Below are 12,620 nucleotides of genomic sequence, written 5' to 3'. Positions count from 1 at the left end.
TTTTTGGCTGTGCTATCTTAAGAGAAAGTTCTCTTTTTGGGATACTCTAGCTCAGTTGTTCCACCAATATAGGAACACTATTTACTGACTTCATGAAAGACCCATAACAGAGCATAAATGGCAGCTTCTTGCTTCATTTTCCAACCCTGTGGCTCTGGACGTGTCTGTTGATATCTCTTTTGTTGTCTTTCATAGCTAATATGGTATCAGAGATCGTTCTTAATGGAGCAAAATGATTTTTTTCTTCTATGCATCATTTAAAACCATTTCATATAACCAAACCACTTTAACGCATGCTTTCAGATAACACTTTTTTCCTGGTGGCATAATTTTAGACTGTTGTCAATCACTGATACCTAAGTGGGATAAATTTCAGACAGTTTTCTTAGTGCAGTGTTTATGAAAATAAAGAGGGAATGAGGAAGATGAGGAAACTCATGAGGACTCTGAATACCTGTGTTTTGGGAAAGCATTTATTAATGGTGACCATTGATTAAGGAAACAAAGACCCCCCAAATAGTAAAGATAACCCTTACATCCAGTTTTGACTGCATGCTGTTTGAAATATATCATTTCTTCCAGAGGCTATATTTTTATCCACAACTTTGTCATAGCATTATAGAAAATTCCAAGAAGTTCTAGGTAGGAAAAAACCATTTACCCCCCTCAGAGATTTGTCTACATATGGAGAATGAGGTAGAAAAGAAAAGTAATTATCTCTCCACATTTTCTCTCAGTCAAAATAAATGAAAAGACAACAACATCCTTGCCTTAATTATTTGGGAATCTTTTGTATAAGTTATTTAGGAAGAACGATTTATCTTAACATCATGAGTTTTGAGTTTTGGTCTCTGTTATCATCAGTAATGATCTCAGGAACCTTTGTAGCATCTAATTATAAAAACTGGTAGATTTTTTTTTTCTTACCCTGTGTAGTCTAGAATTTAGTTATAGCTAGACCAACTATAACAAATTCATACACCACATTTAGAAAATATAGTGTATAACATTTAGAAATGAAAATCAAGTAGCTTTCCAGTATGTTATCTGATTCAATTCTAACAGTGCCTTTTATTCCAGTAAAATTGTGTAGAGAAACAAAACACAATTTCCTAAATTAATCATCTTGAACCAAAGGGTACAAATCTTCAGCTACAGAAATGAAAAAAGCAAATAGGATTTTGAGGAAACCAATTTTCAGCTCTGAAATCACTGGGGTGACTATAGTTTTTAGACATTATTTTGACCATGCCCACTGCTGTTTTAATGTTCCTTGCATATGATCCTGCAAACAGCATTGCACTGTTTTCTGTTGGGATGAAGGGTAAGCTGTAGAAAAATGACAAGTTTAGAAAGATATGTCAGAATTCAGCTTCAATTTCTCTACATTTAAAACTTTAGTTTATTATATTAATACCTGATTTAACTAAATTTGGAATTGGATTTTATTATATAAATTGATTGTTACAAAGAAAGGAATAGAATAATATTTCTATGACTAAGGATCATGGGTAAATCTTTGCTTTATAAAGTTAGCAGGTTTCTCTGTACCATTTCTCTCTAATTCTGTGATTTATCTATATCCATCTGAATTGCTGACCCATCGCAGAACCTTAACCCATTTATCTTATTTACATGGTGAAAAAAGCATTTGAATGTAAAGAATGTTATAGACTACCATTGAAATATATTTAGTAAACCCTCTATGAAACTTGGAATATGTTCAATATATATTTTAGAACCTCGATTCGTTTTACATAGGCAATTTCCTAGATATGCATACTTAAGTACATTTAGTTAAGGAGTCCTCCAGTTTTTAATGAATGAGTTTGAGTGAATCTTTTGAATCTGTGACAAACAATGTTTTTGTTTGTTTGTTTAGCATGTATAGTCATTATTCTTGACTAATCATGTCATCAGTGAATTTATTCATCTGGGCATAGTGAGGAATTTACACTGCATCATTTTTACTTCCTTGTATTTTGTTTATGGTCAATGGCACACTATTCTGTGGGCATGGGCTATTTCAGGTTACCTTTATAATCTGGAGGTGAAGAAAAAGAGATTGCTCCCGTAATGTCAATAAAAACATAAGATTTGAACCTATGATTTTAAAACCATCACTATTAGACATTAGCCCTACTGTCAGAAGAAAAGAAACAAAAGCAATATTTGTAAGAACCTTCTCTGAGCTGCTTCTATGCATAAGCTATCCATAGTCTTGGAGATGATTATAAAGAAATAAAATCCTAACACTAATAATTTAGTTTTGGCCTGATTCTTGTAAATAACTATATAAATCTAATGCAGTGTAATTATCAACAAATTCTAAATTTTGAAAATAGATATGGAAACTGAAATCAGATTGGCAAATACCATCCTTCCTCCCAGAAACCAAACCAAAGCAAATAAAAAAACTTATCTCTCTGAAGTTGTTAATCCTCATCTATAGGACTGCAATTGCTCATAAATTACTCCTAAACTAATTGAGACTTAATTACATCTTTAGGGGGAATATTGATGTAAGCAAGCTTACGTTAGATATAAAGATATAGTAAAGATTTCTTGGGGCTTCACCAACTGTCTGTAGTATCTATTATTATTTTTTTAATCCATGAGAATTGATATATTAATAAATGATTCAAGCCTTAAAATGAGTTAACACAATTGAAATTCTGATCCAAGTTTTGTTAGCCCATTGGGGTAGTAAATCTATGAACCCTAACAATAAATCAGAATTAAACTAACCCCTAAGTAATCATTTCAATTCCCAGATAACTGATGAACAATCCTCAAACAAAATCAAACAGCAGAACTGCTAACCCAAGGAGCTGTAGCATCCAGAAACTCATCCGCTGAATTCCTGTTCAGTTTTGGTACCTCCTTAAAAATGCATAACCAGGCATCTAAAGTGAGGTGTTTTCTCATATTTCCACCACGTGGGGGAAAAAAGATGTTGACTATCCAGTTCAACTTTGGTCAAATATTCATCTAAGGTTATAACGTTTAACTTTGAATATGGCATTGTATTACCTAATGGGCCACTTAAAACATGAAAAGGAAAAAAAAAAAGGAGGAGGAGGAGGAGGAGGAGGAGGAGGAAGAAGAAGAGTAGGAAGAGGAGGAGAAGAAGATCTCATTTATATATTTGAGACAAAAGCTTTAAAATTCTTAAACCTTCTTTTCTGACTTTAATCAAATGGCTGTCCAGGGATCATCATAAATCTTCAGGGATCTTCTGTTTCTCCATCTTAGATGTGTGTTCTTTTCTAGTTACTCTACAGAACAGACAATGATAACATCAAATTTACATTTAATATTAACCTAAAGTGAGAATCTTTCACTTTATTCCCCAAAGCAGGGTGCTTTGTTGTTGTTTGTTTGTTTGTTTTCCTTACTGTCTATTTACTTAAACCATTATCTATAAACATTCTGAAATTGCTGTGGCTTACTCAGAAAATATTTTCAAATAAATAATGCAACATTTTAAATGTATGGTGTTGGGGAATGTAAACAAGTGATGCTTCTAAAAAGAATTGGCTACAAATGCTATTCTTGTAATAACCATAAATATTTAGGTACAAAGGGAGATAGTGATTTTTATAAATTCCTAAAACATTTCAAATAATTTCTATTGACTATTATTCAAACACATTCATTTTTTATTATTATTTTATTTTTATTTTTAGGGATTAAACAATGTTATTGCTATAGACTTTGATTACAGAGAAGAATTCATCTATTGGATTGATTCCAGCCGACCCAATGGCAGTCGCATAAATAGAATGTGTTTAAATGGAAGTGATATTAAGGTAACTACATATCACAGTAATGGGATTATTGGATATTTTATTGGTGTGGTTGAATTGAATAGACAATGTTATTTGGTGGTAATGATACAACTCATAGAATGTATTAGGATTGTTTGAATTTCACATTTTACAATGTAAGTTTAATATATATTTTAAATATGAAATATGAGGTTTTTTTATCCTTAGGTTTCATTATAACACTATTACTTGCAATCACATAAAAATGAAATTGAGAAAATAAAATTTGGACCCTTAGTCACATCGCTAGAAAATGTAATGGATGCTTTCAGCTTGAAAGATTAGTACTTCAGGTCAATTATGTTGATTTATATAAAATAAAAAATAGAGTCTGAGAATGTGTAATTGAAAAAAATAATTATTAAATTATAGGTTAAAACTATAACACTATTAAAGTTAACCTACTGTAGATGGAAATAATTGAATGCATTTGTGTAAAATCATGAATGTTCCGATTAGACAGCATCATAATTAAACATGTCACATTCTAGATATGAGATACTTAGGACCATTTCTATGTTATCTCAAGTTTCAAAACAAAGTTATTTGCACTGTATATATACAGCAAATTTATTAAAAAGAAGTTTAAATACAAGTAGGTAGAATCCATTAATTACTTTAACTTCTTTAGCCATGTATAATATCACACAGACATATTTCGTAGAAGCAATTTTGAAAATATTAATAAAATCTTGAAATCTGTGTACACAACCACCAGTAGGTTGGGGTCTAGTGATGTACAACTGTGTTCAGTGATGGTTTATATAGCGAAATATCAACATATGATGAAGAACAAGGAAATATATATTTTTGTTTCATAATTTAATTATTTGATATTGTATATAAAAACTCAAAATTATATTACTCGAACTTGATCATATTTTTTATCAGACATTTAAAAGGTTTGGTTATCTTTATATTTTTTGAAAATGATTTAATATTTTTAAAGGACGTTAATTCACTACTGACTTGCCAGTATTATCTCATTACTTCTTTAAATTATGTCATAATATAGGGTTGCAAAATGCATCTTTCATCCTTTGGGATTAATAATTCATTGATTTTCATTAAAATTATCAGACATGACTATTTTCCAAATTTGGAATCTGGGGGAAAGAAGAAAAGATGTTATACAATTCACTGTGGTAGATTGATATCAGTAATTGCTGAAAATGTTCATGTTATAAACAAACAGGTTTTTATTTTTGTTTTTGTTTTTTAATATCTTTACTATTTATGGCATTTAGGAAATTACTATAAAATTTCACTAGTGTTTTTTTTCCCTCTAACTGTAACTATTGGTTTATATACAGTTTCAATTATTTCTTTCATACAGTCCTCAAAGCACTGAAAACTCAGAAATAGCAGTCATGTAGATAAAAAAATTTTGATTATTTTATATGCATTGTATCTGTACATAAAAAGCTTACATCCTTATTATATTTGATATTGACATGGGTTACAAATGAGCACAATAGTTGTATGAGAATAATTTTACTTTCTTTGGTTAAGTTAAAATACTTAATGTATGTTCTACCTTGAGTGAATGTGTGTGTGTGTGTGTGTGTGTGTTTTCTGTCCTTGTAGTAGATCATTTAATTAGGGCAAGAGCAGTTGGGGGAGTGGTCAATGCTATTAGTATCTCCTCTAGAAACTGTTAAAGATAAATATAAATAATTGTGTGTGTGTGTGTGTGCGTGTGCGTGGATTTTTGTGTGAGATAGAATTTTTGCCCCAAATATTAAGACAAGCAAACTATAATAAAAATGTAACCAATAACTGTGCAGGTGTCCATCAGCTTTTTAAAAAAAAATTATTTAGGTGTTTTGTTCTTAAACCTGTGTATACTTTCTAGGGGCCTGATTACATATTAGGTAATTTCTCAAATATAAGTAAGAAATTTTAGTAGGGTAATTTGTTCTATGTATTAATTATACTTATCTAAATTTCATTTCTAATGTGTAAATAGAATTACATATCTCTATAAAAATCAAGAAGTGACTGTTCTGTTCTTACTCTAGACATTTACATTGTTAACTTCTAAAATTCTTATTTTGTTAGGTAGTACATAACACAGCCGTCCCCAATGCGCTTGCTGTCGATTGGATTGGAAAAAACCTCTATTGGTCTGACACAGAAAAAAGGATCATTGAAGTATCCAAACTCAATGGATTATACCCTACTATACTCGTTAGCAAAAAGCTGAAGTTTCCCAGGGACCTGTCTTTAGATCCTCGAGCTGGGTTTGTAACAAGCATTGAACATCTTAAATTAGGATTTAAGACTGTGGATTACATGCAGTGTGGTAAATCCTGTTTTGTAGTTTTTAACATGGAAACCATTAAGTGTGAATGTACAGATATTCTTATAGATAAATCAAAAATAGAAAGGTGACTATTGCCGTGAAATTATTTTTAAATGATGGGATTTTACAGCGAGTATATTTTAAAGTTTTAAACACAACTTTCTAACTAATCAATAAATATATTGTGGAAATGAATAAAAAGTACAGATTTCTTCTGTTTTAGTGCCTTTAAATCTTGGAGCAAAGACACACGAAGAACAAACACTTGGATCATGTTTTGCAGTGTATGTGGTAGTCACAAATACAGATGATGTAATTTCTGTGCCACTTTAGAGCAGGAGACATGAGTAGTATCCATGGAAAATACATAGCAAGGTGCATTATGCATGTATTCAAAAGGAATCACACAGTGGCAATATCACAAAAGATTCCTATTGGCTCTGTGATTCATTGGCATTTCATTGTGAGAATGGAGAACAAACAAGTCATTGTCAGGATCAAGGACAGAAGGCTGGAGATTTCAAATGAGGGATGAATACACATTAAGGTGTCAACATAGTCTCTTGTGTGTTTGCTAAAGTTCTATAGATTATGACCATTATCATTTACTTTCAATTATGTTGTTTTGGTAGGTAGAGAAGGCATGTCTTTCCATTGTTTTTTGCACTATAATTTAGAGTGAACACATACTCCAAAATGATCTCTGCAGAAGTTCAACCTGCCCAACACGCTCATTAAAATAACAAATTTAGAGAAAACTTTTATGTTTTAAAATAGGACACATTCACAGGAGCAAGTTTATAACTGTAGTGCTCTAACTTTTCTTCTAAATTAGTTTCACATATGTTTCACCAAATCACTGCATTTACCATACCATATGCAACAATTAGATTTTGCTTCTTGCTAATATACTGACTCTGTTTATTTGGCCCCTTATGTTTATAATTGGCAAAGTAATCACGTCATAATTTTACAGCTTAATTTTAAACATTAATTTGGGTAAAAGCAGTACCCAATAGAGAAAATTTGTGTACTGTAAGTATTATTCTGTTTCCAAGGTAATATGCAGGTTTTAACTTTTTACTATGTAATTATGGATCCCTTTTGTTACTTTTAAAAATATTTATTTACCATAGTAACAGAAATTTCAAAAGTGTCAATTCTATTTTAACTGAAACAGTGTCATAAGAGAGTCGGTTTCTATAAGTTTCAAGAAATAATGAACAAACATACTAAATTTGGTTATCATCATTCATTCATAAAAATATGATTAATTTAATTCCCTTTGTATTTTATCAAAATACATTTGTTTTACTGTGCCCTAACCGTTGTTTTGTTCTTCAAAGTCAATATGACTGGCTTAGCTTCTCATTTTCTACTACTCAAGATGCTTCATTTTCTAAATGAAAGTACAAGACCTATTGATAATAACAGCATTTTGGAATTTCATAGTTATAATGCAAAAACTGCATCCTAGCCTAGTGAACACAGCTAAATCTAGCTTTAAGATTTATTTCTCCTAGATTATAGTTATTACCCCATAAACTGAAAGCGGCCTTAAGTTATCATCAACAGGAACCCAATCACCAAATGTGCCAATTAAAACAGTGAAGTATTAAATCATTGTAGATGTTATGAAAAACTCTCTTGATTTCATTTTTGTATAATATTTGGGTTATGATATGAATATGCCATATTATAACTAAAGAAAGAGATAAAAATTAGACCTTTTTATGAAACAATTAAAGCCACCTATTCTAACAGGTAAAATGTAATGACACCTTTCTGTCCATGCTGTTGTCTTAGTTCCTCAAAGTGAGACAAAAGGGTAACTTCGATATTAGCTTTTAGAGTTGAGCTACAGATTGAAAATGCCGTACCTTCCCAAATAGTGTGCAATCATGCTATAAAAATGATAGCTTAAATTGTAAGATTATTTAATAAAATTGGGATTTAATCTTCCTACATTAGATTACCATAGTTATTTGCATATATTTTAAATATGTCAATGATACTGCCTTCGGTTTCTTTGAGAAATGTGGTTTCTAGACTGATATTTAGTGAGGGATTGGGGAAGGATTTGTTTAATGGAGAATAAAGATCATGGGACTAACATAATGAAGCACTAAACATTTAGGAAGTAGCTTGGTGGTCTTTTCTATCTTTTAATAATATGCTAATAATCACAATATATCAATTTTTGGATACGGTGGTTACTGAGAGTGCTAAAGAAGATACGAGTAGACCAATCATCTTCCTGGTTGTGACATTTAAATTCAGCTGAAATTCAATTATTGTAATAATTTCGTTATCTAGTTTAGTTTGGGAATCAGTGTTCTAATTTATCATAAATTTTGGGTAATCCAAATTATTTACATTTGATATTTATAAAAGTCATTTATGCAGAATATATGTGTATCTATACATATACATATACATATATGTATATGTATATGTATAGATACACACACACACATATTTGAAGTAGAATGGAAAATTCTATGTTAAAACTGTACTAAGCATAACTTTATCTTTTTGGATGATTAAGATGTCAATTCAGGTTATCATAATAACAAAAAACCATTATAATAGTCATTAAAGGGAATATGTGCTATTCCTAGATAACAGAAAATAAATTTACCTACTCATTCATTCGTTTAACTCATATTACTTTAGCATAGTGTATGTCTAGCACTGTTCTAGGTAGGAGTATAGAAATAAAAGGCACAGTATCTGTTTCCAATTATTTCACCGTTCTGTGGATAGACAGATAAGTAAATAATTAGAATATAATGCAATGACTCATAAAGTAGAGAAAAGAGAAAATGTTACTATCTAAATTAGGGTCAGAGAAAGTTTTCTAGACAGGATGGGTGGAGTAAGAATTAGCCAGGTAGTGAGGTGCACATCAGAGCAGAAGGTGCTTCAGGCAAAAACAACAAGCCTACCAGAGGGAGGTAGATGAGGGGAAAAGGGATCAAATATATGGTGATGGAAGGAGACCTGACTCTGAGTGGTGAACACACAATGTGATATAGAGATGACGTATTGCAAAATCGTACCCCTGAAACCAATGTAACTTTACTAACCATTGTCACCCGAATGAACTTTAATTAAAAAAAAAAAAAGAAAATGAACAAGCTTTCCAGGAAAGCAAAGGCACATACAAGAGCATGTCACCTTGGGAAGAACCCAAATTGTTAGAACAAATTAAGTATACATAAATGTGGAACTTTAATACCAGTTCTCTTTATAGCATAAAAAAGCTATGAATATTCAAAACAAAACAAAACACAACAGCAACAACAGAACAAACCTTACAAGGCTTCTTGCTTGGGCAAACAGGTAAATAGAGGAATAATTTCCTGAGAATATAAGGAATTCAGGCAAAGGGGCAGACATAAGAAAAGGAAATGAACAATGTGTAGACCTATTAGGATTGGGAGTCCCCGTATAATAATGATGACGATGAAGATAATACCACTTCTATAGCATTTTATGAATTAAAAAGTTATCTTTGAATTTTATCAATTCAGATGCTTGTACTGTTTACTCAGTGTCTCTGGGAAAGATGATTATTTTTACTATTATCCTTACAGTGTATATAAGAACATTCATCCTCAAAATGGGCAAGTGACTTCCTCAGGCTCATTTTGATAATTAGATATTAAAGTGGGGATTAACGCAGTTTTCAAGCTTTGATTCTGTAGTTTCTCTATTTCATCACATTAGCATTTCTTGTAACAAAATGATCTTGGATTCTGAGCATGTTCTTCAAGAACCATCCAAACAAGGGATAAGAAAAAGAAAAGATAATTACACTTTGTTTTTTAAACAATTAGCCTTCTTACAAAATTTTAAATATAGATGATATGAGTTTTTTGGAAATAAAAAATAAACTGCCTAAATCATTGCAAGCATTCTTTGTTTTTATTTTTTATTTTTTATTATTTTCAGGTGTACAAAGCAACATAATTGTTAACCATTTACACCCCCTTATAAAGTGATAACCTCCCTCCCCCAAGCTACTACCCCTTTCAAATTATATATAACTGTTACAATACCATTGACTATCTTCCTTATGCTATATTCTACCTCCCCTGAACCATACACCATATATATATATCCATATCCATATATATGCATGTATATATATATGCATATATATGTATACACACACATATGCATATGTATATTTGCTTGTAGTTGACATACAATATTATTCTACTTCGGCTTTAGTTGTGCAGTGCATTCGTCACTTTATTTTTAAGTATATTTTCATTTGTTCTCCTTTCCTACTAGTCTATTAGCAATAACATAGGGAAAGAATATTAGATGATATTTTTGCAATATATTTTAATATATTTGAATTTGCAATATATTTGCAATATATTTTAATGAAAATATATTGAAGGACACTTTATACACTCAGTATCTGTATCAATTATTGCCAATATGTATAACAATAATGCAAATAAATTAGGAAAAAACACATTTATGCTTATGTACCTTGCTATTCCTTCTTCCTTGGATGCCTTTCTGCTTTTTCTCCAGTTGGAATAACTTTCCATTCTTCCAACAACAGCAAAAAATATCGCTTCTTCTGTGAAGCATTCCTTAGTCGTGTCTAAGTAGACACCATATGCTGAACAAATAACATTATGCAACTTTTATTTATTTTTTAATTATTTGTTTATTTTTATTGAGGTATAATTGGTATATAACATTAGTTTCAGGTGTATATCTGACTGTATATTAAAACTATCTACTTCTCTATCTAGAAAGTGAGTTTCTTTTGTGTAAGGTCCATAGTTTAATCATTGTTTGTACCTAACAAAAATTATTAATTCACTGTAGAGGCAAATAATAAATGGGTCACTGGATGTACACAGCATATAGGGTTATAACTACAGGGACACTGTACCTGCATCTATGCACAAACCAATATACTGGTATGTAAATAACCTGCATGTTTCAAAGAAAGTGTCATAAGGGAACTTTTGTTGTGAGGAAATGAAAGGCATACCTAGAATGAAAATTCAGTTTTAGATTTCTGTGGGGAAACACAGAAATATTTTATTAAACTAAACTGTCACGTAAAACAAAAACAAAAACATTATCCTGCCAATGTTGTAAACTATATTCCCATATTTAGGCAAAAACACAGAGGAGATGAACATCAAGAATTGGTTTTATAATTCCAAATCAGAAATAATTACAGCTGGAGGAAACTTCTCTGAATTTATTCCCCAAATTCAGAAATAAAAATAATGGAAACTAAGAACAGACTTCTATTTTAATTTATTTTAAATAAGTATATTAAAGTATAAAAGACATCCTCAGGAATAACAAAAGCCTGTTGTTATGGTTACAAACAGATGTTCTTTTATAAATTTACATTAGGTTGTAACTTACAGAATAGGTATGATTTGGGGTTAAGATTTGTAGATGTGATCATAGGTAAACTTTACATTTTATATGGGTGAAATTTAGAACTCTTTTGACATTTTAACTGAAGTTTTCATTTTTCAGCTTTACTTATTTATAAAAAATTACAGCATTGAATAATTGCAGATTCAGGCAAATGTAATGCTCTTCTCTATACTCATGTTGATTTTTTTTAAATTAAAGTTTATTGGGTGACAATTGTTAGTAAAGTTACATAGATTTCAGGTGTACAATTCTGTATTACATCATCTATAAATCATAGGTAACAAACGAAAAGAAAAAAATTTATCTGAATACTTTTATTCCTCCAACATTATATTGCATTTTGGAGGTTTACATCTATTAGTTTTGGGCATCTATAATTTGTTAACACTTATGGAAATATTACATATATGAGTTTGTATACTTAAAGAAGTGTGTTTAAAATTATTAGAAGGCCCAACACTGGTCTCAGCCCCACTCCACTCCAGTACAATAGTGGTAACGGATATTTTTACTATTTCTGAGGATACTTAAAAGCATGTTATATGTTATCAAAACATAATAAGAAAAGTTTGCATGATCTTACGCTTTTTAGAAGCTGCAATTCAGAAAGATACCAAAAATTAATTTGGGAGTAGCTGAGCAAATAAGTGAAATATTGTGTGATGTTTTACTCCTTGAGTGTCTGTAAACAAAATCGCTACTGATTTTCTTTCCCAGGTATTTGTATTGGATTGACTGCTGTGAATATCCTCACATTGGCCGTGTTGGAATGGATGGAACCAATCAGAGTGTTGTCATAGAAACCAAGATTTCTAGACCTATGGCACTAACAATAGATTATGTCAACCATAGACTCTACTGGGCTGATGAAAATCACATTGAATTTAGCAACATGGATGGATCTCATAGACACAAAGGTTGGTTCAGGAGCACAAATTATTCAATATTTTACCAGTGCATAAATTATGTATTTAGAAAAAAACATATATATTCATTATGTATACTTTCATCAAATACATTTCTTAATTTAAGGTTTCATTATTATGCTCCTT

General features: G+C 30.8%; 1 protein-coding gene across 5 annotated transcripts in view; it reads left to right on the top strand.

Moving 5' to 3' along the window:
* LRP1B (LDL receptor related protein 1B) overlaps positions 1-12,620 on the top strand; it is a 1,798,389-nt gene that overhangs the window by 1,568,675 nt on the left and 217,094 nt on the right. For all 5 annotated transcript variants that reach the window (XR_012497488.1, XM_074335786.1, XM_074335783.1 and 2 more), the window contains 3 exons: positions 3,690-3,812; positions 5,892-6,073; positions 12,286-12,485. Coding sequence is in view for 4 of the 5 variants with exons in the window: in XM_074335786.1 (XP_074191887.1) it covers positions 3,690-3,812; positions 5,892-6,073; positions 12,286-12,485 (505 nt within the window). In the remaining variant the exon portion in view is untranslated. The remainder of the gene's footprint in view (positions 1-3,689; positions 3,813-5,891; positions 6,074-12,285; positions 12,486-12,620) is intronic.

Source organism: Rhinolophus sinicus, linkage group LG01, assembly GCF_036562045.2.
Source record: "Rhinolophus sinicus isolate RSC01 linkage group LG01, ASM3656204v1, whole genome shotgun sequence".
NCBI classification, from domain to species: domain Eukaryota; kingdom Metazoa; phylum Chordata; class Mammalia; order Chiroptera; family Rhinolophidae; genus Rhinolophus; species Rhinolophus sinicus.
This window is presented reverse-complemented; position numbering and strand designations above follow the sequence as displayed.